Source organism: Uloborus diversus, chromosome 1 (genome assembly GCF_026930045.1).
Source record: "Uloborus diversus isolate 005 chromosome 1, Udiv.v.3.1, whole genome shotgun sequence".
NCBI lineage: Eukaryota > Metazoa > Arthropoda > Arachnida > Araneae > Uloboridae > Uloborus > Uloborus diversus.
This window is the reverse complement of record NC_072731.1, coordinates 79,365,605-79,388,730: the sequence shown is the minus strand read 5'-3', so window position 1 is coordinate 79,388,730 and position 23,126 is coordinate 79,365,605. Positions and strand designations below refer to the sequence as shown.

Sequence of the window (23,126 nt, the reverse complement as noted above, 5' to 3'; positions counted from 1 at the left end):
TTTAAAGCAAGATGTATGGATGTTTTAGGGGGGAGGATCAGTTTGAAGCTTTGCCCCACCTCGGAAAATTCCTAGATCTGGCACTGTTGGCAACACATTGCGAAGCACATCGGGAAATCAATAAAACTTTTTCCCTACTATTGCTTCTTATTACAACTTTCAAAATATTTTTACATTTGAAAAAAAAAAAAAAAAAACAAACAAACAGTAGCATATTTTATATAATGCATTCTCATTTTTGACTGAATTTCAGCAATTGTTCCAAGAACAACTACTGCTCAAGCAAGCATAGAAAATGATTTGAATAACAGCAATAAAACAGCAACAGGAAACACGTATGGAAACATTTACGGTAGCTTAGATAGGAAGTTAAAAATGCTAAATGTTGGCAACGGGCATGCAGGTGGTGAAAGGCGGAGAACTGTCCAGACTAGTAATGATCTCCATGATTATGCTGAGATATACACTCCTAGTAAAGAAATGATTGGGGGACTAGATCCTGATCTTGATATAAGGCCTCCTACTCCTCCTCTGCATAGGTTTCCATCTTGGGTAGGTATTTGCTCAATCCATTTGTATTAATGATAATTTTTTATATTTTGGCACTTTCTTCGCAAAATGTTAAATTTAGGCTTTTAACTGGGATATATATTCAAAAATAAGGAACCAATATGTGTCATAATATGAAGTAATGAATTTCTACAAAGTTTTTGTGCTTGAAGAATAATGATTTGTACATGTTGTGGAGGTGGTTGTTCCGTCACACCTGCAACATGTTCAAATCACGATTTTATTAGAACAAGATAACTTGTACTTAAAAAATTGTGATTTTGATTGCATTCCAGGTGGCTCTTCGGAACAGAATAAAGAACAATTTTTATTACTGCTATAAAAAGTGTGGAAGGGAATATATGTCGTTTTGTAACAAACATAACCAGTGACGGCTCGTGGGAGGGGCCAGATTTGGCCCTGCCCCCTCACTTTTTTTCAGACATTAATTTATAACTTTTTATATATTATCCATTTTTTTAATGCATACACGCTTGAAATTAAAAAAAAGGATTGTACCATATTTTCCTGCATATAATCCGCAGATTATCTATTAAAAAAGTAAAATTAATGAGGTGCGGATTATACGCTGCCATGGATTATTTGTTGCCCCCCCCCCCCCACCACAAAGGCATTGAACCTTAATATTTTCAGCAAGATTCACTGAGACCGTTATCCTGCCTGTATGTTGTTTATTTTACATAGCTTGAATGTTCTTCTTTTGCGATTCAGGCTATGTAAAAATAAACAACATACAGTAAAGGAAGAAGCCCCCTTCATTTGCACAAGATTAGACCATTTGCTTTTTTCTTGACTCTTTATCTTGAAGTAACTAGTGTACTTTTATGACTATTCAGAGAAGAGGATCATTATTTTTTAGATTATTTTTTATATTAGTTTTGAATTTTCCTTAAAAATTATTACTTCACGTTTTAAATTTAGTTACTAAAATTGTATGTTAAATCAAAACTTGATTTTTTTGCATCTTATTATGCGCGGATTATACTAAGATTTTTTTTCCTTCAGGCCGATTTTAGGACTTCAGTTTTGAAAAAATTTAAAGGGAGAGCTCCAAAACCCCTTCCCATAAAAAAAATCTTCAAATTTTGTCTACAATTGTGTTTTTGGAACTGCAATTTCGAAAAGCTGGAGGGGGGAAGAGGATTTCTATTTATTTTTCAAAAAAAAAAAAAAAAACGATCGGGGAGAGTCCCGGAGCTCCATCTCTTACCCTAACGTCAATAAATATGGCCTATAACCGCGTTTTAAAACTTCTATTTTTACAAATTTCCTCGGAGTCTCCTGTACTGTTCTTTCCCCTATCATTACCAAAAAACGTCTAAAATTGCGTTAGTTTTAAAAAACTACAAGTTTCAAAAATGAGAGATTTGATGAGCAAATCAAATCAATCAAATTGGTGAAATTTTTTTTCTGTTATACCCTCCCTCTTATCAATTATTTTGTAGTTGCCTCGCTGTTGTGTGTTGTATGTAGTTATGTGCATATTTCGTTACAGGATTATTTTTTTAATTCAAAAAATGTCTTCCCATTGTTACACAGAAATTATTACTTGTTTTTAAATAACTGCTCATGTACATTTAAAGAAAATGTGACAAGTTATCAGGACTGATGCCAAGGGGTGTGTGGGGGGGGGGTGCTACACCCCTACTCCCCCCTTGGTATTTTTTTTCTGTGAAATGTGAATGGAAAATGTAATCTTAAAATACGATTTAAGAACATCCATGATTATATTTTATTAAGATTATCAAAGTAAGGGCCCCAGAAATGTGCGCTTCAAACATTTTTTAACGCAAAAAAAAAGTATTCAGTGCACTATTCACTAGACCCGCATGTATGTCTAGTCAGAAGCTATGGGCCTGGCTCAGGTTAAAGTATTTTGCATAGAGTAAAATTAGCATAATGGGAGGGAGGACCGGCGACAAAACGTGCACGCCTTGTCCTCTTGGCGGCCCTGGTTATACGAAACCATGCTTCATAGTTCTTCAGTTTAAGAAAAAAAAGATAAACATTTTGGATATCTTTATAGGAGCCGCCGAAATATTCTGATACATAATTCTTTTTGATGAAACATATTGTCCTGAAAATCATTGCAAAGTGGTGAAAAATGCATGGGTCGCCGAACCATATTTGAAACAGTGAGGGGGGAAAAAAGCAGGTTTAATGCTAAAAAGCATCAAAGTATTGTGATGAATACTCACACCAGAAGTTCTAAATGTTTGGATGTTTATAATTTTTACATATTTCTCTGATCACAATATTTTTGCACTTATGTTATCTGACCTTTGCTTGAAATGAAATTAATTTTACTGATTCAAAATAATTAGTTATTAAAAGATTAAAAATAATATTACTATTAAAAGTATTAGATTAATATTGCTTTTTAAAATTTATTTTGAAAAGCCAGAGGGTGAAAGTGCCTCCCTTGCAGCGCCTTACTGGTGCTGTAAATGGAGGAGTACTGCAGCACCGCAAAGTGACTGGAAATAAACGTCAGATTAGAGTAATTTTTGTGATGTATTGTATAGCTTTTCCCTGTCTGATTAGTTAAATTTTATTTTTAAAAGTTAGGAGGCGAAAATTCACCACCCTGCCGTCAATCATGGATATAAAGATGATATTAATATTTTGTAGTAAGTATTTCTGCCTTAGCCCTGACTTAGGGAGATAACTTACTACAAAATACCATGCTTTGCCATCAATCTTTGTATTTGAACTGCACTATTTCTGCGGTCACTCATCTGGTGTGCTAATGCTACATTAGCTGCCAGTTTGTTAGGCTCTCTTGGCTCCCTTAAGAGGTTTTTCGCCTCAAGTTCAGTTAGTTCCTATTCCAGACTGATGAGTGCTAAGAAGCACGAAATTTCAGTCCTCAGATGGAATAACTGAGCTGGTGGTGTATTTAAGTATAATATTAATATCTTTCGTGATTTACTTAGTAGTTTAAGTATTTTGTAGCTTGTTCTGTGTTTAAAATGAATTTTTTATTTTATTTTTCAACAAAAATAATTATTTTAAGAAAGCTTAAATGTTAAAAAAATATTTAGGAAAAAATATCTTTTTTTTTTTCTTCAAAAACCATTGTAGGGGAGTGCAACTATGATCTGGCCCCCTCACTTTTAAAAGGCACGAGCCGCCCACTGAACATAACTTATTGTTCAACACAGAATTCCAAATAGGCTCAACTAGAAAAAATTAAAAACCCAATGAAAGAAATTCAAGGAACTTGAATTCCAAAATGTAAGCAATAATTGTAAAAAATATCATTTACATAAAATGTATGCTTAAAAAATTACAGGACGCATTTTTGGAATGGTTTATAGGCAATATTTACATGTTGTCCCTAAAGATATTCAAAGCAGTAATCATTCTACGCAAGGCATCAATCTTGAAAAGACTATTGTCACATTTGAAAATTCAAAATGTGATGTTTAAAAGGAGGTATAACACATTAAAGTTGATTAAGTTGGCCTACAGGTTGATATTTTTGCAAAATGACTCTATTATATATATATATATATATATATATATAGTATATATATATATATATATATATATATAATATATATATATATATATTTTTTTTTTTTTTTTTTTGCTTTTGTACTGAAAAAAAAATGAATAAACGAGTCTGTGAGAGACAAAATTTGAAAATATTGCTTAGAAGGAAGAAGGAAAAAAATTCTAAATTTGAGTAGCATTTATCCATTTTCCTCTAAAAAATTCTTTTAGCATCTGACTATTGAATCAGATACGAGTTTGACAAAGACGTTAGATTTTAGCTATTATAATTCATAGTGTTGCAATATAGTTGCAATAGTGTTAGTAATATGATGGAAGCAAATTAAACATTTTATTCTCTAATTTTTAGGAATCAAGAATTTATGAAGTAGCTATGAATGGTATTTCATTATCTCGTGATGCTCTTCACACTTGTCCAATAAGTAAGTTCTTATTTTAAAATTATTCTGACTTCATTTTTTACTTCTTGTAAACAACTAACATATGACTTCAAAGAAGGTTTTGCACAATTTTCTGTAGTTATCATTAAATTAAATATGAACAACTTTTGGGATTTAAATTTAGCAGGAAAGGGCAGTGCTATCCTGAAAGAATTTTGTTTCTTTTTATGAATAACAACTTCTGTATAAATGTTTTTAAAAAGCAGTACATGCCTTACTGTTAAACCTCTAGAAATTATATTGGTCAATTTTTATGTTTTAAATGTAAAGAATTTTGCAACTTAGATGTTTTACTGTTTAATAAACATTTAGCTACATATTTAATTTTCTGAATTAATCATGAATAGAAAAAGAAATATATATATTGTTATATACTTATCCTATACAACTATTTAATGCTACTTGCAGTGTACTTCATATTTTTAAGTTTATCTAAATTTTTTCAGAGGCATTAGTGCCTGTAGTTACTGCTGCTTTGTTAAGAGTGAAGCATTTTGTTTTTGCATGTTTGTTACAACTCTGTAGAATGCATCATAATGTGTGATTTTATTTTGAACATGAATTTAATTAAAAAAAATTTTATAGTTCCTTCTCACAAACCCAAAAAGACCCCAGATAACTACATTACAGATTCATTTACCGATATGAGCATTCCAGTTTATGCAATGGTTAAAGGTGTAAGTATAAAAGATTTTCCCTTTTTTCTAAACTGCAATGTAATTAAAGTGTACAATGTGTTTTACATAGATTTTTTTTTCGATTTGATATTATGACTTAATGTGCTAAATGCATGTTTTGTTAAACATAAAAATTTACTGTGATATTTGTGTAATTATCTTTGTTCTAGTGTCTGTGGTTTTAAGGGGTCTAAGGACCTTTAACCTTCAAAATGTTTGGTTTTCTGGAAAAAATATATGTTATGCCTAATTTAATTCTGAACAATTTGATACCTTATTTGTTACCATACGCAAAAACTTTTCAAGTTATCGAAAAAATGCGTATACTTTCCCCATAGTGATTTATGTTAACAGCAGCTGTTTAAGCCTCTTTTTCTCAGGTTGCGTTTTCTCAGGTTTCTCATTTGGGCGCATGATATCTCAAAAAGTTTCTTATATATTTCCGCAAAACTTTTTGTGCGTGCTTGTCTGGTTTATTTTTATGATCTGAAGGGAAATTTATTTATTTTTTTAAATTTATTTATTATTTTTTGAAATTTTATAAGTTAATATCAAAATTTTCCAAAATTTTGGGGGAAATTTTTTTTTTAATATTTACTTTTATTTTTAGTTAAAATTTAGGTTAAGATCATAAAAATAAGCCAGACAAACATGCATGAAAAGTTTTACGGAAATACATAAGAAACTTTTTAAGATATCATGCGCGCAAAACGAGAAACCGGAGCTTGAGAAAAAGAGGCTTAAACAACTGCTGTAAACATAAATTTCTATGGGGAAAGTTTACACATTTTCATGATAACTTGGAAAAATTTTTTGCGTGTGGTAATAAATAAGGTATCAAATTGTTCAGAATTAAATTATGCATAACATATAATTTTTCCAGAAAATTGAAAATTTTGAAGGTTGAGTTCTTAGACCCCTAAATAAGTGCTTCATCATTATTAAATTAAGCTATATAATTACCTCAAGAAATTAAGAATCATTGGACTGATACCTGAAAATCAAGCATTGATACAAAAGAGGCATGCAGTATTTTTAGGATAAGCCTTCCATCTCACATTCTCATTTCCTAGCTTAGGGCATATTTTCATGTATGCTTTTTTTTCCCTTTTTTACAGTATCTTACTTGCATTAACAAAATTATTAAATTACAGGTGTTTGCCTTTAGAAAGTGAAAGTACTTTTAAAAAAAAATTACAATATCTCAGTGAACACTGATTTTTTTTTTTTTTTTTTTCAGTTCATTTAAGCTCTTAGCTAACAGAACATATTTTTTATTTTATAACTATATTGCTTTCATGAAGTAAATCAGGAATGTGCAAGAACAATTTTCTTTTCATATATTCAAAATCTTTTGAAAAATTCTGATGCAAAAAAAGCTGACTCATTTTTTCAGGAATTGAGTTTTAATTTGTTTTCAACAGAGAGCTTCGCAGATTCGATCTGTTCCTTTTACTGGAGAATCCACTGATTCCTCTGACAATGAAGATACCCGGATAACATCTACACATACCACCAGTGGGGAAACAGAATCCAGTGCATCAACCGGAAGTCCAGGCCGGGGCAACAAAGGAAGCTTGAATCAGTCTCCAGCAAAGCACGGTTGCACTTCACCTACCAAATCGGTTAAAAGAGGTAGCAGGCTAAAATTTTGATTATTTTTTTCAAGTTTCTATTTGTATTGTTTTTTTTTTTCTTCAAAAATGGTTTAGAGTTGTAAAAATTTTCCATGTTATTATTATTTTTTAGCATGTAAAATCATTACGTTTACATACATGAATTATGAATAATGTCATTTCATCCAATATTTTTTATGTTCCCCCCCCCCCCTTTTCTATTCTTTTTTTAAAACTGATATTAACCCATTAATGCCGGTTTCGAAAAAAAAAAAAAAAACAATAAGCTATGATAATTTTATTAGTATTTATTTATTTTATGTCTAGTAAGTGCATCATATACAAATTAAATTTTTCCCGTTAAATTTTCTATTTTTATTTTTATGGTAGCTTTTTCTACCAACCGGCGTTTGTATGGTCTGAGCACATTTTTTTTGTAAATTTTACATTTATTGATTGATTGCAATAATTGCATTGATTATCGATTGTAAATATTTATAATTGTAAAATATTTTTTACACTTACATGAAAGAGTTTTCTAATTACAATTTATTTATTTCAAAAGAAGAAAGAAATGTGTTCATTTCGTAAAATAAAATTTTATGAAATATGAACTTGAAAAAATCGATACTAAAAATGTGGTAAAATTTCGAAAATAATTAAACTGAATATTTATGCATCACAATCTTCTCGAAATTAATAGCAAATCTTCTTTCAAAAAAGTCTGGAACATTCGCCATTCTTTTACAGTACTTTGCACAATTTTTCCAAAAAAAAAGTGACCACCACATTTTTTTTTTCTTTTTTTCGTAACAATTTCTAATATTGTATTCTTCTATGGATCAAAAAGGTCTATCCGACAGATGCACTTGCTATGTGTTTCCATAACTACGACATTGAAATAATTAAATTATTTTTCTCAAAAGCATCTCATTTACTGCTTGATTCACATCGTGTCCTGAATACTTTATTGCTTGTAATTGCTGCTGCAGTACTGTCGTTCTATTTTACAGCATCATCTTTATTGCAGCATTACCACATGCTGTTCTTGGTTGATTGTGTGTGTGTGTGTTTCTTCATTTCATTTCTTGAACCCAATGGAGCATCCATTTTTATACTCTTTCAATGCATAAGTTGAAAGAATATCATTTAGCACAGGAATAAAAGTAAAAAATTGCCCATAATGGCATTTGTTTCCTCTGGTACTTAGGTACTTATTATTTTTTCCAAAAATCCAAGTGAAACGTCAGTCTATACCAATTCATCTAGGTGCCGCAACATGGTACCGAAAAAAATAAAAGTCCGTATTACAAGAATAACACCCACACCTTATATCCAAATCAAATCGAATTTCCTCTTATCAGCTTTTTGCGTCCATGACATCCGTAATAAATTAACAACAATACTAAAATACTTAAAATCTGTAAAAAATCACTTATTTGTACAAATTTTAGATCAAACACTTCATTTGTCCGAAGCAAGACAGTGACTACATATTCGCCGGTTGGTACAATTTTCTACCGTTGAAAGTAAAAGGGAATTTATAACATGAAACAAAGATAAAAACAACTTTCTAAAAGTATATCTGAATCAAATACACTGATACAATTATGGTACAATTTTAAAACCTTTTTGAAATTACTAAAATACATGCAAAACTTGCATTTTACTTTTTGACAGAAGAGGAATACTGTTGGAGTTATGATTTATTCAAGTTTTAAGCCTACTAATACGGCCATTTTTAACAAAGATACAGTAAACATTTTTTCCCCCTTCTGTGATTATTATACTATGTATAATGCACAGCTGTTGGGGTAATAGCATCATTTAAGGACGAATTATAATTTTTTTCCCGATTGGTATATTTCTGTACCAACCGGAATGAATGGGTTAAGATGACTAACATACTAAAAGATGTTATTTTATCATTTTACATGATTTCAGTTCTAAGTCTGTATGGTGACATTAACTGATATTTCAGTCAAACTGTTGGAATAACTTGTTTGTTAGTGACTGCATTAAAAACGTTTTACTGCACTACCAAATCTTTTTCCGAAAGAATTTCACCTTTTTACTTCATTGGTGGTGCTTCTGTAGAATAAAAATTTTAATCTGTTAATTGTGACATCTGGGAAATAATTTATTTCAGCTGAATATGGTGCATGTTTATTTATTTTTCATATATGATTTCAGATACTTCTGCTGACTCAGTATTATCTGATGATTATGCCATACCTCCAGATGCTTATACAGATACATACAGTATGAATTCTATAGAGCAGCCTAGAATGTCTATTATTTCAGAAAACACAAGAAGAGTTAGTATTAAATTGGTTAAATAGACTTTTTTTTTAAGACTGATTATTTTTTAAGATTTAATTTGTCGTTGACAGCTCTTTCATGTAGTTATATTATTAATTTTAATGACAATCTTTTAATGGCAATATCTTTTTTACGAGGGCTGTTATTTTATCAACTTCCGATGTGGTGTAAAAATAAAACTAGTGAGAGTAATTAAATAAATTTATTGTCAAAAGTTAGGTACATTATTATTTACTTTTCAACATAATCGCCATTTAAATTGAGGTATTTTTCATACCTGGGTACAAGCTTCTTAATACCTTCTTCATAGAAGTTTGCTGCCAATGATTTGAGATGGGTTTTCACGGCGTTTTTTTGTTAACTTGTCAGTTTTGATAGTGTATAAGGCTGACCTTGAAATCTCAGGAAACTGATCGGATAGATCCGAACTCGTAAAACCTCCAATTGCTTCTTACAGTTTGGTCAACTCGATCAACGAGGTCTTCGTTAGCCACCGACTTTCGTCCTTAACCCCCTTCATCATTAATGTCACCTCGTCCATCTTTAAATTTTCTATACCAATCATGCACTGCACTGTCACTCATAAAGCTTTCACAGTATATTCGTTTCATTCTACAGTGAAGTTCTGCTGCGGATAATCCTTTAGCTTGCAAAAAGCGAATGATACTTCGCAACTCACACTTGGAGGGAGATTCTATCATGGTAGACACGTTTATGTGTCGCCAGATAAACTGGTAATGGCGTCGGACGCCCGAAAATGAGTGAGGTTGTAGTGGGAGAGGTGCGCGGCGCGACTGCCGTGCATTGCTGGCCGATGCCGCTCGCCCTGCCGTCTAGCGGAATGATCGGAAGTTGAAAAAAAAACAACCCTCGTAGAATAATCTTTTAATTGGAGTTTCAAAGAAAGATATCAACAGGTCAGCTTGAACCTTAAATCTCTGAGCCACTATTAAAATTTCCTGAATTTGTAGTCCTCCCCCTTTTAACTTAAATAATTATTAACCTATTATCAAACTTTTTTGTTTAGAAAAAAAAATCCATGAAAAAGTTTTCAAAGCACTGTAAAGATGCGATGCGTATTATGATGGAAAAACAGTTTTTCACACAGAAGATTCAGAAAAAATTAATAGGACAATCTGATTGTGAAAAGATTAATAAAGAATGTAATGAGAACTATTTTAACTATGTTTGTGCTTTAATAGAGGATAAATATTTTGAAAGGAAAAGTGTACTATTCGTTTTCATTCTGAAATATTTCAAATTTGAATCAACTATCAGATGCTCAGAGCCATTTACATGTTTGATTATTTGTTCACAAAAGGGTTAGCACCTTAGGATTGGCTAACTGAGCTATAAAATTATGCAACTAAAATGATGCCCCTTTTGTATAAAAATTGGGCAAAAAAAAAAGTGTACATGTGAGTGTATTGTCTAACACATTAATAATTCATACATATTTTAAAATACTGCAAGTATGCTCCAATTGTGGCTTAAAACACATGTTTCCTTTTATTTTTGATAACAATTAATTTTTTTAATGGTATAAGTATTATAGAATGTTTAGCATTTTACATATAGATTTAAGTCAGGCTTCTTAAACTTTGATCCAGGCTCCCTAGGGAGTTCACAGCAAACTTCAAAAAAAAAAAAAAAAAAAAAAAAAAAAAAAAAAAAAAAAAATGAAAAGCATTACATGATACTTAAATAATGCTTTTGCATTTGAAATCCAGAATTTTCACCTTCAAAGTATGAAGTGAAGTTGTATTTTGAGCGCTGCTCTCTGATTTCTTTAGGTACAATGCTGCAAGATCATGCATAGGTCGTCAAATCGTTTTCTGCTTCAAAAAACTATGCAGTATGTTGTCATGTAAATATGAATATTTGATAGACATTAACTTTAAACTGCACTTTAAAACTACCTTCCTAGGGTTCAACAAGTCAGACTAAAAACGGAGAAGCACCTTGGCAATTAGTTTTTTCAGAACAATATTAATTTGGAAACCATGTTACACTGAACTTTCTTACAAATGGACAGTATTCACCTGACGTCACTGCGGGTAAAAACCCCTCACTGCAGTGCATTGTGGGAACTGTAGCAGACGAAAATCCGGCACTACAACGTATAATAACACTTGCTTTTGTGTGGCTTATAAACTCTTCTTTCTATTTAAAAATGGCTGGTTTTTTACGTTTTTAACTAAGAAACGTTGTAAAAGAATGATGAACGATTCATTTGAGACGAAATACTCTCTTTATTATCGTATTTTCATGGGTTTAAGCCTCTTTGGTTCCTTATCAGAAACATGGTGAAAACTCGAATTCTATTTTTATTTTCCCCGTTTCTCGCCATTTTTCATGCATTCGTAAGTCTTTTTAAGCCCTAAACATGTTCATTATGCGCATGAAGTCCAGTAATCCTTAAATAAAACGAGTTTCTTTAGCACACTACTGACACTACGTAATTGGTCAAAATACCCGCAGGCGGACAGCTGATGGGAGCGTTGCCAAACCGTGAATAAGGTCCATTCGAAAAAAAAAATTTGACTGGAGCCTAAAATGTTTACCTCTCTTCTAAGTTTTTACAGTTTTTGTCAGTCTCTGCTTACCCCCATTTTTGTCTTCATCTGGGAAACAAAAAAGGCCAACTGTTGGAAAAAAAAATCATGTTCTTCCAATTCCCACATTTTACCGATGCAAAACACAATTTTAAATGTATGCAGCCACCGAAACTAAATACCAAAGCTGTCTAGATGCTGATCTTGATGTTAGAATCCAGCTGTTGACAATCGAAGCCAATACATTAAAACTATTTTCATTTAAAACAACCTCACTTTTTCCATTAATTCAATGTTCAATTAGCAATTTTTATCGTTTTGTTACCTATTGATTTCTGTCTGTTCAACTTGATTTTTGTATGCCGGAATTCGGAAATAAAGTGAAGCACTATAAATTACCTACCCTTTTTTTAAATAGTGATATTCCCCTATAATTAGTACTAGTTAATTTAATTAAGTTTGATTATCTATAAGCTACAAGTATCTATACAATCGAATGACTGAGGTCCGCACTGAACATTGGTCTATGAAAGAAGTCCACTGGTTATAAAGATTGAGAAGAGCAATGGTTTGAGATATAATTATCATAAATTAAATCAAGCAAAAATGAATTTTAAATATGTTTTAGTTAATTATGCTTCAAATTTTCTAAAGTTATTATTTGTAGTACAGTTGGCAAAGTTATGATGATAAATAATATTTTACTAATTGAAAGTTATTTTTAGGATAACTTTGAAAAATGTGGTTATCTTACCAAACTTGGTGGAAAGCTAAAAACTTGGAGGAGAAGATGGTTTGTTTTGAAGAATGGAACACTTAGTTATTACAAAACACAGGTATTATTTTAATGTTTACCTCCTCCCTTTAGTACTTTTTTAAAATGAAGGATAAAAGTTTATGACCAAGAGGCTTTACTTCTTTAAATACATTATTCCTGATTTATGAAGATCCATAGTTGTTCATCTTAAGATTTGTTTCAAATGTTAGAAACTAACTTAATATTTTTTCGAATTTTTCAGAATGATGTTGGACGAAAACCTCAAGGTCAGATTTTATTAGATGATGTTTCACGTGTAAATAGAGCTGAAGGAGCTTCAACTTTTGAGGTATTTGGGAATTTTATTCTCTACAGAATAATATGTTAACAAGTTTTTATTTTCCAAGATTTTTAACACTTCCTTAACTTTTGAAATGCCAATATTTCTAAACAGGAACATCAAATAAAACTTCTGCTATTACTCATTTAAAAAAGAAGAAATTCAAACTGGATGTACATTGAGCTAACTGGCTGATGCTGAACGGAAACACCAAAAATTTTATATTTAACACTAGGGTGATAGCAAATCATTTCAAAGTTGAATTTCTCCTTAGTCTTAAGAGTTGAAAGTGACGAGTATTGGTTCTTTGTTTAATTGCGATAGCTATTACAATCATTTATCATTTTTTAAAACATATTGTTAACTAGCTTGAACCTTTATCTCATGAATACACTAAATGTATCTGAAGAACCTCCCACATCTTTTAAATATAAACACAGGCAGCTCGTATGGGGGAGGCGGGAGGGCAAAAGGGGCAACTGCGCCCCCCCCCCACTTTTAAAAGTAAAGGGACCTTGCCCTCTCACTTTTCTTAGTTAAAAGTTAATGATTGATTGAAAAATGATTTTTTATTTGGTGTATTGATTTATTTTTCGGAAGGTAAAAACTAAAAATTCCCAATAAAGGAACTTTTCTTATTTTATTAAGAATGGAACTTTGAAATGTAAGGAGAAAGTACTGTGGACATTTGTCTCCATTTTTGATGCTGTACTCCACAATTTGGGTAGTTTTTTCCTTATTAACTTAAAAGGGTGATTTTTACTTTTTTGATTCCATTCTTGAGATGATTTATTCAGCAAATTGTAAACTTAAATAAAATGTTTTCATTTATAACTTTTTGGAACAATTTTAGCTAAGAGATCATTATTTTGTGTTTTGATGTGTTTCTTTTCTGTTAAATAAAATAAATATTTTTAGTATGTATAAATGAATATGCAATATAATCACAGATTTTTCGTATATTTCTTGTACACTATAATTCTTGCTGAATATTTTCCGTCACTTGCTCTTTAATTACTACATTATGAGCTGAGATATGCAAAATTGATTTTCATGTTTGTTCATTATGGTAATACTGTATTTTGGATTTATTACATTTAAAGTGTAATTAATTTATTGTTAAATATTATCAGGAAATAATCATCAAGTAACATTTAATCTGTACTCATAACATTCATTAGGTTGCTACATCAAAAAGAACTTACTATTTAACTGCAGATTCAAATTCTACTATGGAAGAATGGATAAAAGGTAAGCATCAACAAAAATGATAATTCTTATTCATGTTAAAACAATATTGAAAATCATGCTTCTTAGTCTTTTCCATTTAATCACTCACTGAGATTAAACTTTATTTTCAGTTCTTCAAAATGTTATTCGTAGAAATACAACCCATTTAGCAGTTAGCAAAGATGACAACAAACCTTCCATTCAGGGATGGGTCACTAAGGTATGAAGATTCAGGTTACCTTTTTATTCTTTTAGCACTGAAATTTCAACTCTTGCCTGACGAATATTCTTCTGATTTTTATAGGTAAAACATGGACATTCTAGGAAATGTTGGTGCTCATTAGTAGGAAGAATGTTTTTGTATTATAAAACACCAAATGACTCTGTAAGTTGTAGCTTTGCTTTGTGACAAAGTCCTTTTAATTTTAACCTATTTGCAAGTTAGATGCAAATGTTCACTAAGCACTTACAATAAACCCCAAAGTTTAAATTTTTACAGAATTTGTGTTATTTATTTTGTTTTAATAAAGTGCAATAAAAATACTTGTGCCAAAAAAAACTTTCTTCTGAACTTGTTTTGTTGTAATTAATGCTAGGTTTACCAAGGAGTCATTTTGACATCACTTGAAAACTTTTTGTTGATTTGCATCAATAAAATTGTTGCCATATTTTAATATTTTTTAAATATTAATGGTATGAATGTAATGTTTTTTTTTTCTTGATCCATTAACAAATTCAACCAATTCATGAATTTAAGTTATTTGTGAAAAATAGGAAAACAAAATAAAAGCATACCAGCTGTATTGTGCGCTGTTGCACAATCCACCTCAAAAATAAAAGTTTTGTCAAGTGATTGTTCAGCAATCAGGCGAGGGGGGGGGGGGGATTGTAAAATTTCCCATAAATGTGTAGAAAAAAGGAATTTTATGATTAAAAATTTAAATTTAGACCACTTTGGATTTTTTAAAAATCCCAAAGCTTCAGTCATTTTTACATGTTAACCAACATCAGGCAAAATCTTTCCATGTTGACAGCAACACATATTAATGAATTATGTTCGCAAAATTTCAGAAAATATTTAGAACTTAGACTAAAAGTAATTCTAAAACTATTGTGCACCAACTTAACAAAATTTTGCCAATCTATTATGTCCACAAAAGGCAAAAGCTATTAAGACTGGCAAAGTGCAGACGATATTTTTATTAAAAAATTAAAATAAAACGAATTTTTTTTTTTTTTTTTTTGAATCTATATAAAGGTTTCCCTCATTTTTCCACAAATAATTTTAATAACAAAACTGACGATATTTTATTAAATGAGGATAACCTCTCTCTCTCTCTTTTTTTTTTTTTTTTTTGAATTCTTCCTGCTTGTTACTTATTACTTTTCTTCACAAAAATTATCTATTACCTGCTACAAGTCAGAAATTAAACTTTATTCAATTTTGATTTCCTGACCAGAAACTAGAGCAAATCTAATAAATAAACTTGATTGAAACAATTCAAAGAGAATATAATACATTAAATAACTACTCATTCTTTGGAATTTAGGGAAAAAAAAAAAAAAAAAACCTTGAAAACTGCTTGAGATTAAAATGTCATTTTCAAGTGCTTGGAAACCTAGAAATATGTTAAAATGCGTCTTTAGTCCTTTAATTTTGAAAACGGTGTATTTCATGTACTTTGAGAAGTCCTTGAAATTTTTAAAAAAAATTTGTGTACAAACCTTGTGTTCAAAAAATAGTGATTAAAAAAGAAAGAAATAAACATAGGTTTCATCATATGTCCTTGAGTTGGCATTAGTAGTTGTCTTTCTGAAAAATAAAACTTATTGGGGAAAATTCAGTAAATGAAAGCTCAAACACTTGTTTAAAGTGTTGTTTACTAATAATAGTAGAGTTTTGTTAAGTTGTTTAACCTTTAGCCAACGGCGGTACATATGCTGTACCGACAAAAAGTGCTCTCTTCCTACGGCTGTGGTACAACGTCTGTACCAGTCCTTCCCTTCCCCCTCCAGTTACTTCCCGCAGTTGATAATCCTTTCACACACGCCTACACAGGGAGAAAATGAATGAAACGCACTACACCCCTTTTGGGGGTCTGTCAATCAAAGGCGTTTGGCATAGTTTTGTTCCCAGTGAAGGAATGTGTGGCGAAGTTTCGAAAAAGAGGGGAGAAAGTTAAGCAGAAATAAAATACTTGATGGAAAGAAAAATTTTTGATAGCCTTTTTCTGTTTAATAACCCAATAGTAAGGCTTCCTATAATTAATAACAGCATATTTTACTGAGTACAAAACACCTATTTAGTTTAAGCAGTGTAGATATTTAGGGAGCAGAGCGCAAGAAACATCATTCTCCAAAATATTTCTTTTGTTATGGTTTTATAAAAATAATTAAACACTTGAAAAGCATATCTTATTTTGCTAACTTTTTGAAAATGAATATCATGCTGAATAAGAAACAACTTATCAATTTGCGATTTGCCACGTTTCATTTATTTCTTTATTTACATTTTAACTGAAAATTATTTGTAATACCGTTTCAACAAAACATGGAAAACATTCTAAAATCAATAAATTTGAAAGAGAGGTTCAATTAAGAATCTGTGTCGTGAATCTTTTGGTTTGAAAATTGAAAGTTAGACTAAATGCTCATTTTTTTTATATATATATATATAAAGAGTCACTAGCACAGCCAGAATTATCTTCTGGAGGGGGTTTTCTGTTCAAAACGAGCCTTTTCATATGTAAAAGTTATTGCACTAGGGATGGCAAGAATGTTAAAATCAAGGGCTCTGAGGGGTGTTTTTACCCCCCCCCCCCCCTTCGCTACGCCTAAAAATCTATCTAATTGATCACTTATTGAGTGAAAAGCATAAAAACTTAATTTTGATATTTTAGAAAATATAAATGTATTTCCTTGATATTTTGTCTATAGCGAATATTATTTCAGTACATAGTCAAAAGGACTAAGGATATGCTGAATGAAACAAAATAAGTATGGTACACCGGGGCACATTTACGAGGGTTTTTTTCGCTGAATTTTTTAATTTTATGGTTCAACTTAGGAATTCTTAAACGTTATGGCCTTATAAAGCAGTTAATAAAGTATAAATTTGTGCATTCAGTTTTCCCCCTGTTTGTATTTAAGGGGCTTAAAATGTTAATTTTTAAGTCAAAGTCGGTTGCTCCTCTTTCTTCCTTGCGCAAAAAAAAAGAGGTTAAGTGAAAAGATTTATAAGAGCACCTGATATATCTTACTCAGTTTTCAATGAGAGTCTAATGTCTGTTTATTTTTTTTTTCTGTTAATTAATTCTTACATTTGGAACTGTTTATGCCAGTAAAAAATGGAAGAAAGAAATTGGTTTTCTGTTTACTCATGCGTATTTTTTTTTTTTTTTTTACTTATCTTCTCTTACTCACAAATAACAACGTACTGGGTAGTGAAAATGTATTATAAAGATAGTACATAAATAGGAAATGTTGAAAAGAGGAAAGACTTGGAATCTAAAACAAATTTGCCCAGATATTTTTCTTGTGCATTGTGAAGGGAGCGGAACTTAATCCTTCAACAATTACTAGAGGTATTTCAACCACAATTAGAAGAAAGAGTGAATGGGGATATCAGGGGATTTGTAGGCTGTCTCTCCATATTATCTCACTCGACAGTGATTGACTTTGAAACGCCAGCTTCACATACAAAAAAGGGTGCCTTGCATGCTCTAAAAGATAGATAAGCGCTAACGTTCTTTATGTAAATGAATACGGTGTTCAAGCATATTCCACTTGCACCTGCTCAGAAAAGCAAAGCAAGGAATTGTTCGCTATTATTGTGGATTCTTTCTTGGACACACGTATTAGTGTCATCATTTTTCTGAATAGCCAAGCTGAAAAGCAAAGTTGCCTCCCTTGAATCTAAGGTATTCTACATTGTATTTACAATGGCTTTGGTCTCAGTTGAACGCTATTTACCTCCGCATTTTAGCGCATAGATAAGGACATCTGGCATTTATTGAATCCAGTGGTGTACCTCACAAATAGAGTTTGATATTTATTATTTTGTTGTCGTTAGCCTTAGGTTAGATGAGAAGCGTTATTTCAGTGATTTCAATTTTAAAACTGAACCAAATATACTTACAGAAAATCTAAACCTAGATAACCCATAAGGAACAAGGAGGGGAAAAAATTATTTTCAAACCATTGAATAAGTGATGACTAGCCAAGTATAGTGTCCCACTATAGTAACCCTGTATTGCGGAGAGCTCAGCGGTCAAAGTGGACATCGCCCCCTTTATGCTGTCCTATTCGGGGGGGAAGGAACTAAGAAAGCTTTGAGCCGCAGGGAGAGGGAAAAGATAATTGTATAGTTGCCGTAGCCTAAAGGTTAAGCAACTCAATGTCAACACTATTAACAACCGATTTTTCTTGCAACAGCTGGTGGTCGGTCCTTCCTGAGAAGTTTCAATGTTTCCATAAATATATATTCTCCACATATGTATCCCCCTCCCACTACACATTTCAGCACTGTTTTTATTTTCCTCTTCTGAGTTTGACTGATAACATGCTCTTATCCTTTAGAAACCTTTAGGCCAAATTAACATGAGAGATGCAAGAGTTGAAGAAGTACTGCATGTTTCAGACAGTGATGAAGAAGATCAAGAAGATTCAATGTCAAAGTCTGAGTATACTATTGGCATTTTTCCAAATCAGCAGGGTCCTACTTATTTAATAATGCCTGGCAAACAAGAAATGGTATTAATATTTTCTTTTCTCTTTATGATATTTGTTAATTATGTGTTCAATATGCAGATGCTAGAAAAAGGGGAAAAGGTTTTCAGTCAGATAGAAATGCCTCTTGGGAAATGTATTAAAATGAAAAAGATTCCATCTAATTTTATGAATTGAAAATCATGTTAAATTCATTGGAGTTTAAATTAATGTTGAAATTTTCCACAACAATACCTTACTTTAGAAAAGAAAAAAAGAAATTAAAACTCCTATTAAGGCAGTGGTTCCGAGCCTTTTTCAAGTGGCGACCCCTTTTTTGCCAACTGAACAACCCATGAACCCGCTATGTGTCCCTATTATAATATATAAATATGTGTGTGTGTGTGTGACAATGCCCATATTTACCATAATAACTAGAGATGCTTGAGATACTTTATTTATGCTTATTGGAGGTAACACACAATGATTGTAGAAATAGAAAACAAAGAGTCACTAATAAAGTTAAACATACACTTCGACACTTTCAAAATTCTTGCATCCTAGCAGAGGTGAATACAGGATTTGGTTTTCGGAGGAGCTGATGTCATAAAAGTCTTATATAGTCTTAACGTCTCCAACTTTCATTGGATTGAATGAAATTTTCAACAATGCCATCACAAGTTCAAAAAATTGGGGGGAGGTTGTTTCTCAGCCCTTCAATTTTTTCAAACGTATATATAGCAAGAGAAAGTACAGATTTTTCGTTGAAGGGGGTGGGGTGTCATTATTAGCCTCCATACAATCAAAGTAAGAGAACTGTGTTATTTAAGCGGAGAAAGAGAACTAAAACATGAACCTATAGTTGGGGCAAACCTAACCTGGCAAAGCCTTCACAGTGCTTCCAGGTTAGGTTTGCCCCAACTATAGAATCCTAGGTGTAACATTCACGGAGGTCCTTCTCCAGAAAGTTTTCAAAATTGTAGTTTAAAGATTGCAGTTTATACGATCTCTGATGATGTTTGAAGGAGGAGAGGATAGACGGTTCAAACTCAGAGATTCTGCCTTTGAAATTTTTTGAAATTGAAGTCCTAAAAATGGAAGTTTTAGACGATTTCAACGATAGGGAGGGGGGAGGAAGTTTGGGGATGCCCTCTAATTTTTTGAAAATGAAAATGAAATGTCCGAAATAAGCTCAGTTGTAGACCATCTTTGCTGAAATTAAGAGAAGAAAAGAGATTGGGGCAATCTTTCCCCGGAAAATTTTTGAGTTTGAGGCTCTAAAAGCACAGTTATAGGCCATCTTTGTAAACGTTAGGAAAAGGTTTGGATTCGAAGCCTCTCCCCCGAAATTTTTTCGGAATTAAAGTTCTGAAAATAAAATTGTAGACGAGTTATACTGATGTGGGGAGAGAGAGGATTGGGAGTTATTCCCAAGGAAATTTTTCGAAATTTTATGTCAAAAAAAAAAAAAAAAAAAAAAAAACAGAATAGTAGGTTATCTCTAATGACAAAGGGAAATGTTCAGAGACCCTCCCAAGGATTTTTTTTGAAATTCAAGCAATAAAAACGAAATTTTTTACGATCTTTAATTATGTGAAGGGGGAGAGTAGGCACTGCCCTAGATTTTTTTTTTTCAAAATTAAAATCATAAATCCCATTTCTTGGCTATTTTTGATAAAGTTAGGAGACGAAATGGGGTTGGCTCTTCCCACGATATTTTCAAAGTTAAGTCCTAAAAACGCAACTGCAGGCCATCTTTCAGGATAAGAGTTGGGATTTAGACAAGCTCTCACAGAAATTATTCGAAATTAAATTCCAAAATCGAAATTTGACACAATTTAGAATGATGTTATAGAGAAGTGAATTCGGTACTCTTCCCCTAGAGTTTTTAGACAATGAAGTCCCTAAACCAAAGATTTAGATAATCTTGGAGGATATTGGGGGGGGGGGGATCAGGAACTTTGGCATGAGAGGGAAATGGAGGGGGAGTTGCTGCATCCCCGTAGCTGGACTCCTGAATTCATCATCACGCTCAAATATTGATGCTACTCGAAAATGATGCTATTCCCCCCCCCCCTATGTATTTTTATTTTTTAACTATGAAATGATACATTTTAAAATCTAGGGATAATATCGATAATATCGTGACCCCCTAAGAACTGCTTCTTGACCCCCTTGGGGGTCGCGACCCACAGGTTGGGAACCCCTGCATTAAGGGGATGCTCATAAATGATGTAACATTTTGAGGGAGGAGGAGTTCTTGAAATTGACAATTTGCGACAAGAGGGAGATGTCTGGTTCCCGGAAATGTGACATTGCACATTTTTTTTTTAATTAGAAAATTCTTATGAAAAATAGCGTGACATGTGATGAGGGGGTTGGGGGTAAAGGGAAGTGTGACACATTGGGACCATTGAGGAGATAAAATGAAGGGAGTGAAAACCTTCATTCATGAAGCTAAGACCCCAAGTTACGTGATAGATTTTAAAGCAAAGCGTTGTTAGAAATCAGTTTTTTCGCTAGTGTCATGCAAAAGATGTCAACCATTCATTGCTGTTGAGTCACGTGACTTGAGGTCTTTTGCCCCAGCTTTAGCTAAGCTAATGATTAGACTAGCTCCCTCCATTTACTTATTCCTGCTCTAAGATTGTGACAAGGGGTAGGGATCAAATATGTAGTGCTCCCAAATGGTCCTCTTTCCCCGCCAAAGTCTTTTTTATGGTAAAGTCTGCTTTAGACCGCTTTTTAACATTTTGGTCCGATTAGTCCATTTTTATATCGTTTTTACTTAAAAATCAGATTTTAAAAGTTTTCATTACGTTAAAAGGTATTGTGTGCTGATTTCAGTTACGCCCAAACACGCGGCCACGGCGTATATTTTCTATAGAATCAGACAATCCCTCATTTCACTTCAGAATGACATTATTCCCCCTTCAACCGCTGCAGCATGGAAATCTAGAAAATGGAGAGGTTTGGGGGAGGAGTTATGACGTCAAATCGAAGCAGGGTGCTACTGATATTTCTCCAGAGTTCGTATGCCCTTGAAAAGTGCTTGAAATTCATTTTTAAGTGCTTGAAAACCTCGAAAAAGCTTTAAAACCTTAAAAAAAAGGAGTTTAGTGCTTGAAATCGGTAGAAAGTCATTGAATCAGTGCAATTTTCTGAATTTGTGTTCGATATGCAGCATCACGAAAAATTGCTTCCCGGTAGCTAAACCACACAATTTGGTCATTGGATAAATTTTTTAAGTCAATTGGAGGCCTCTAAAAAGTGGGGGCCCAATGCCACGGCCTAGTCAACCTATTCAGTAATCAGGTCTACCCCTCCCCAGAGATTGAGAGTATCTGCAAAAACGAGGAAAAAGCCCCTTTAAAACAGTGACTCACCACTTGGACTAAGGTTAGCTCCTCCTTGCTTGAGTTCTAGATCCGGCACTGCTTAGGGGCGGTAACTTACTGCTATATATATCTTTTTGTCTTGAAGTACCTTATATCAAAATTAATTCTGTTTAAACTGTTTACATGAGAAATTTTGTAAATGACTGCAATAATTGTATCTAAAAGGTCTTAATAGGTATGCACTGATTCATCGGTCACTTTGCTGAATATTTATAATCAGCCCATTTTCACCTGTTTATTAGTAGAAAATTTATTTTTCAATTTAAATTACTCTGTAAGATTGTTAGTTACATGCCTGTTTGTCGCCCCCCCCCATCCAAAAGTTTGTGTAGATAATAATTCAATGGATAAAAATTTCAGTTGTACAGAAGGTGATAAAGGATTTGTATCATTAAAAATCCTTATTGTGGTTAATTAACGAATTGTCTCCACAGATTTAGCCAGCAGGCAGCTAATTTGCCTTTTGGTCCTTCCCTGGGTTTAACTATGAATGGGTCCCAAGGGTCCTCTTTTTAATCCTAACTGGTCCTCTTTAGTCCCCTTTTTGCTTGAAAGTGCATGGGCGGATTTATGAGGCGGGGCAGAGGGGGGCAATGCCCCCCAGTTTTAGGAGGACTTTAAAAAGTAACAACACATCTTTCAAAATCTTAAAACAAAAAAATCATGACTTTTTCTTTTTTGAATAGTTTAATGAAAATGAAGAGAAAAGCGAATGTCCTTTTCTGATGGGAGAAAAGAAAAGGAAATAAAAAGCATTAAGTACAAATGGTACAACTGTCACTGGGGTGCTGAAAATGTGTCTAAACTCACTATTTTGGACTAAAAACCATTTGGGCAAGTCAGGGCCGCGCTGTCCCAATCAAAAATGCTCCAACTGGAGGAAAAAGAAATCTCCAACTAAAAAAATAAAATTGAACTTTTCGGAGTAAAAGTAGCAGTGAAATTGTACTGCTCATTAAAACAAGCAATCCTCCTTGCTGCCTATCTAAAGGAAA

At 32.5% G+C, this 23,126-nt stretch overlaps 1 protein-coding gene across 1 annotated transcript in view; it reads left to right on the top strand.

The window, feature by feature from the left end:
- The first annotated feature begins 377 nt into the window (after positions 1-377).
- The window catches only part of LOC129230613 (uncharacterized protein CG43867-like), a 112,801-nt gene continuing 90,052 nt past the window's right edge, over positions 378-23,126 (top strand). The window contains exons 1-11 of the mRNA XM_054865032.1: positions 378-552; positions 4,439-4,511; positions 5,115-5,206; positions 6,631-6,841; positions 9,016-9,140; positions 12,425-12,535; positions 12,719-12,805; positions 13,978-14,047; positions 14,158-14,246; positions 14,331-14,411; positions 18,605-18,778. Of these exons, the coding sequence (XP_054721007.1) occupies positions 481-552; positions 4,439-4,511; positions 5,115-5,206; positions 6,631-6,841; positions 9,016-9,140; positions 12,425-12,535; positions 12,719-12,805; positions 13,978-14,047; positions 14,158-14,246; positions 14,331-14,411; positions 18,605-18,778 (1,185 nt within the window). The 5' untranslated portion in view covers positions 378-480. The remainder of the gene's footprint in view (positions 553-4,438; positions 4,512-5,114; positions 5,207-6,630; positions 6,842-9,015; positions 9,141-12,424; positions 12,536-12,718; positions 12,806-13,977; positions 14,048-14,157; positions 14,247-14,330; positions 14,412-18,604; positions 18,779-23,126) is intronic.